Source organism: Pollachius pollachius (assembly GCF_949987615.1).
Source record: "Pollachius pollachius genome assembly, chromosome: 2".
Classification (NCBI taxonomy): domain Eukaryota; kingdom Metazoa; phylum Chordata; class Actinopteri; order Gadiformes; family Gadidae; genus Pollachius; species Pollachius pollachius.
This window is the reverse complement of record NC_136935.1, coordinates 7,266,938-7,272,679: the sequence shown is the minus strand read 5'-3', so window position 1 is coordinate 7,272,679 and position 5,742 is coordinate 7,266,938. Positions and strand designations below refer to the sequence as shown.

The 5,742-nt window shown below is 59.8% G+C and overlaps 1 protein-coding gene across 1 annotated transcript; it reads right to left on the bottom strand.

The window, feature by feature from the left end:
• Positions 1 to 139: 139 nt before the first annotated feature.
• Positions 140 to 5,524, bottom strand: dact2 (dishevelled-binding antagonist of beta-catenin 2). The gene is made up of 4 exons (XM_079729915.1): positions 5,218 to 5,524; positions 3,283 to 3,415; positions 2,789 to 3,025; positions 140 to 2,470 (listed from the first exon to the last, which is right to left on the bottom strand). The coding sequence occupies exons 1-4, from the start codon at positions 5,506 to 5,508 to the stop codon at positions 567 to 569; spliced, it is 2,565 nt and encodes an 854-aa protein (XP_079586041.1). The 5' UTR covers positions 5,509 to 5,524; the 3' UTR covers positions 140 to 566.
• Positions 5,525 to 5,742: the final 218 nt, after the last annotated feature.

The following is a 5,742-nucleotide window of genomic DNA, read 5'->3' as shown; positions in this document are numbered from 1 at the left end:
CAACACCAGCATGTACATTAAATATTGCTTTATTCCACAGTGAAGGATATGCATAGTAAAAAACAATGTGCAGAATAAAATGAGTAGCAATGAACATGACATGAAGACTTTGTTTTAAATAGATATAATAAAAGGGGCGATACAGAATGCTATATGGGTTTCAAATGTTTGGAAGTTTTGTCAATGTACACGAATAGATGTGACCTCAGCACTTTGTGCTGAGCAACTGACAAATGACACCGACGACAGGTAAACAAAGTCCTGTACCCTGTCACTACACATTTTTACATTCCTTTATATACTCACGATAATATTCCTTTTAACTTTGTACAAACATAAAGTGGAGAGCTCTAATTCTATCGAATTTAAACTGTATTTACTGAGTTAGTCCCACCCCTCTGGTGAGCGGCCCTGAGTCAACGAGAGGTTAATGAAGGCTGATTGAACTGGCTCCTCTCTAAAACAGAACCCGACCGCCTCAAACTACCCCGGGCACCCCACCCCAAACACAGAGTCCATTCCCACGTTCCGCAGACCGCTGTCTCTCCGCCTGAGGGGGACGCCCTCTACACCAGGGTCATGACCTTCAGCGTGGCGGGCTGGAACCTGCGGATCTTCTTCTTCAAGGCGCGGGACGCTTTGATCCGGCACGTCGGTGGGACCCCCGGGTGCAGGGGTCGCTGGGGGGCCGTCGTGGCCCCGGCGACGGCGGGGCCCTTGGTGGACGAGGCCTGGGCCCACACCAGGGGCCCCCCCTCGTCCCGGTGGCGGGGCGCCCGGTGGTCCTCGTCCTCCTCCAGGGAGAGGCTGCTGTCCGAGTCCCAGCGGGAGGCGGAGCTCCGGCTGGACCCGCTGTCGTCGCCGAAGCGGTTGGTGGTGTCGTCGCTCAGGTCGCCCGCGCTGCTCGCGGCGATGGTGGAGTGGAAGAGCGAGGCGCAGTCCGCCGAGTACTCGGACTCGCAGCGGGCCAGGGGGCGGCCCCCCGCGGCGGCGGGGTAGGGCGCCGGCGGGTACCGGGAGTTGAGCGCGCCGAAGAAGCAGGACGCGGACACGGCGGGCTTGTAGGAGCGTTGAGGCCCCGCCCACTGGCACGAGAGGGGCTGGGCGGACGCGGCGTGGGCCGTCTGCCTGGAGGCCGCTCCGTGGGCGTACGGCTCCCTGGTCCTCGGGGGGGGGCACGGGGCCTGGAACACCTCCAGGTCCCCCGGCCACCTGCCGGCCCCCTGCCGTCGCCTCCTCTGGTCCACGGCCGGCTCGGGTTCCGGGGTCCGCTGGGGTCTGCGGCCCTTGGCGGCCTTGGTGACGGCAGGGAAGGAGACGGGCTTGGGGTGATGGAGCCGGTGGGAGGGCACGAACCCGGGGCCGCACAGACTGGAGTCCGAGCCCGAGTGTCCGCGCTGCTCCCCCAGGTGGGGACCGGCCTTCCCCTTCCCCGACCTCCTCGGCTCGGGGTCTCCCCTGCACCCGCTGCCCTGGCTCTCTCGGGCCCTCTCCCCCGAGGAGTAGCCCTGCTGGGGCCTGGGCGCGCGGGGCTTCTCGCCGCTCTTCCTCCTCAGCTTCACCGCCTTCGTCTTGCGGTCGGCTTGTCTCACTTTGACCTGCTGCGACCCGGCAGGGAGGAACTTGGCGTGGACAAAGTCGTTCGCCGGCGCCGTCGGGCGAGGGTCCCAGCCCAGGCGGTCCTCCGTGCTGGAGCTGGGGGCCAGGACCGGCCTCGGTGCGGGGCACTTCCTCTGGGCGGCCCTGGTCTCCCTGACGTCCGTGGGTCTGCTCTCTGAGTGGCTCCTCGTCAGGGTGCTGTGCTCCGCTGGGGGCCTTGTGGAGGCGGCGGTGGCCTGGGCGGCGCTGCGGTCCCTGATGGCGGCGGGGTAGGAGTACCGCTGGAGGGACTCCGCAGGGGCTTGGCATTTCAACTCTGGACCGCTGGCCGGCAGTGTGTCCTGCTCCGGCCTGCACTCCCTCTCCCACTTGGCCTCTAGCGAGGGGATGTCCAGAGGCCCGGTCGGTAGGGGCTGGGGTGGGGCCGCCTGGGTCTCCACACCGGGACGTCCTGCACCGTGGTCGACAGGCCCTCTGCGCTGCTCGCTGCGGGTCCACTGAGCACCCCTCTTCTCCTCGCTCTGAACGCTAGTCCTGATGGCGTTGCGCTGCAGGAGTCGGTCGATGTAGCTCAGGGACCCGGTGGTCTCAGGCCCGGCCCGGCCCGGCTGGAGGCCATCAAAGCCGGGACGGGCGTCAGCCGGGGGCCCTTGGGACGGTTCACCAGCGAGGGTGAAGATGGGGCTCTGCAGGGCCACGGCGTGCAGCGGGCTGGGGTAGTGGTACACCTCCGTCCCGTTGCGGGACATCAGGCTGTTCTGGAACTTGGGGTCCAGGGTGGACGTCCGGGGAGCCGGGGCCAGGGCGGGCTTCTTGCCGGGCACGGACTTGTAGCAGCCGGGGCCCGCGGTCATCAGCCGGTCAAGGTCACCTAGCGGACAGAGACACAAAGAAACGTTCAGCCCTTGAGTCACATGAACCCCCTTCTTCAGCCCCGTGATCAACGTAACTGACTGCTCACGGCCCACCAACATGAAGCATCCAGGATGAAACTTTGGCTGGCCACATCGCCCTAGTTAATCACTGCAAATCACCATGGCAACAAACCAAAAATCACACATCACATCTATCTTACCATCACCGCCAGTGCAAAATCAAAGGATAAGGTTTGGGAGAAAAACTGGAGCTTTGAACAATAGATTCTGTTGACAGTGGGGCTCAGGCTCCGCCAAGCCGTGGATCTCCTTACCAGTGGAAACCGGTCTGGGGCGGGGCCGCTCCAGGCCCAGGGTCCCGGTCCGGATCCTGCTGCTCCCCAGGTGGGGGCCGGCGGTCCGAGGCTGGGGGGCGGCGGGCTGGTGGGGCATGGGGGGGCTCACGGGGGCCTGCAGGAGGCTGGTCTGGGAGGTGGACAGGCACTCGCTGTAGACGGAGGTGCAGGAGTTGGAGAGGGAGCAGGAGCCGCCGTCGCTCAGCTCGTAGAAGCCTGGGGGCCGAGGAGAGAGGAGACAAGTTAGAGGAGACGAGGAGACACATGAGAGGAGACGAGCAGACACATTAGGGGAGACAAATTAGAGGAGACTCAGTGTGAGCATGTGATTGATTTGGCCTAGCATCCTAGCGTCTTTAAAGCATACTGAGCGGAAGGAGGGTATAACCTTCATGACTTGTGTTTGCGTGTGTGCGTGTGTGTGTGTGCGTGTGTATGTGTGTGTGTGTGTGTGCGTGTGTGTGCGTGCCTACCCGAGCTAGGCCGGCTGTCGCTCTCCAGCTGGTCTGGGGAGACCTTGTTGACGTCCAGCTTCATTTCGCTGATCTGCAGGTCCAGCTGCTGCAGGTGTGACTTCAGGCCCACATCCTGTCGCCGCAGACGGGACTGTGGGAGAGAACACACGGTTAGACCTCAGAACGGAGAGACGAAGTAGGCACCAAACAGTGAACGGTAAACGGACTGCATTTATTCAGCGCTTTTCTAATCAGTGGCCCCTCGAAGCGCTTTACATTGTTGCCTGACATTCACCCATTCATGCACCCATTTCACACACCGGCGGTGTCAACCATGCAAAGCTCCTCGAGAGCAGTGAGGGTGAGGCGTCTTGCTCAGGGACATCTCGGCACTCGGCACAGGAGGAGCCGGGGATCGGTCTGTTTACCAGCCAACCCGCTCTACCTCTTGAGCCCAATGCCGCCCCATATAGGCACCAGACTGTACAGGCCTGTGCTGATCAGGGTGGAAGATTTGCCTTAACTAATGCACACCCACGTGACCTAGGCTAGGCTATCAAATCACATATACATGTTAAGCACTTGGCATGTTTTTCTGCAGCATTCAAACGCAGTCTGACGATAAGACGTGTGCACGATATACAAGGGTGAAGACAAGCATAACAGACGCCCGGGCTGTGGCTACTCATTAACCTCTCAGGGGGGGGGGGGGGGGGGGGGGGGGGGGGGGGTGATGGGTCACTCATTTGTCCCCCACAGGGAAGGCTTGGCCATTGTGTTAACTACCAGAGCAGGAAGGGATGAGGGGGGAAGCTGGAGGGGTCGTGGGATGATTGTGTTTGCTTTAGCAGCTCAGGCTGCAGCAAACGCTGTTAAAATACTTCACACCTACAGCACTGGACCCACCAGAGGTCCAGACTGTATTGGACCACTCCCTGGACCCACCACAGGTCCAGAGGGTGCCGGACCCCTCCCTGGACCCTCCAGAGGTCCAGACCTCTCTTACAGCTCAGGACCCACCAGAGGTCTACAGTGGACTGGACCTCTCATCTCACCCGTGTTGTAATAAACTAGTCGCTGTTGTTTGTGTGTTTTAACAGACTTCCGACCACAGGAGAGACGTTATTTTTATACTGTTTTACTCCCGGGAACAGGTGAACCTCTGGAGTCCTTCTGTAACGGAAAAGTCGACTGCTTTGAGAGCTACAATCGACGGGGGGATCGTTTGATTAAGGTTATACTATTATTAGCATTTTGTTATATGTATTGTAAGATGTCTCTCGATTTTATAGTTTATAAAAAAAATATGTTTTTTAATAAACAATAACATTCTCCTCGCTTCTAATCGATCACAATTAAAAGGTGTCCTTAACGTTAAGGACCTCGAGTAAATCGAATCCAGCCACCATCGACCCTTATCATCACCGGGTTATCGGAGACCGCAGACTCACACCCCGGGACCCGACGAGGTCAAACCTGGGCTATGGTTAACCACAAGGTGCACGGGGCGCCAGCTGTTAAAATACTCTCCCTGAGCCCCATTCACGGGGTTAATGATTGAGAGCAGCAGAGGTGCCTCCCCCACCCCCCACCCCCCGGGGCGCACGGAGAGCGTCTCCTGGTCACCGCAATCAACCTTGATTTATGACATCTCTCCCACTTCCTACCACCCCCAACGGAGACCGAGAACCCCCCCTAGGGCTCGGAATGTACATCAGCTGATAACACACAGTTGGAACCGCGTACACAAACACAGTCCAACTAACACACACGCACGCACACACACACACAAACACACACACACACACACACACACACACACACACACACACACACACACACACGCACACACGCACTATAGCCAAGGCGCGCTTCGGCTGTTGCATTGGTGGACATGCGGACCATCAACAACACTACAATAACAACACTAAAAAGGGGTCTCTGTCCTCCTACCAGTTGGTGCTTGAGGGCTGTCAGGGTCGCCTCCAGCCGCTGCTCCTCGTTGGCCAGCATGGACCCCCTCGCAGCGTTGCCGCTCTGCACCGCGGGGGTCCTGCTGGGTTCGTCCTGGTCCGCGCGCAGCGCCCGGGTCACCATGTCGCCCTGCTTCTCCCGCAGCATATGCAGCTCGTGCAGCCCGGCCAGCGCCGCCTGCAGCCTCTCCCCGACCCTGCCGCGGTCGATGCCCGCCGCGGTCGCCATCAGCCCCGACCCAGCCGACGCAGATATCCCTCGACTCAGCATTTCGGAAATCGGCGCAAAAACCTCAAAACATGCGTAACGACGCACCCCAAAGAATACAGAAAACGTCCTCCTCTTGGTCCGCTGTGTGGTTCACACACCGCTGGTTGGGTTCTCCTCGCGGGACAGCGTGGATGATGAGACGCGCTCTGCAGACGGGATGGTGGTGCGCTACCTGTTAGAAGAGAACAGAACGGAGCAGAAAATAACTCATAGAATGAAGAGGTCTAGCCCCGC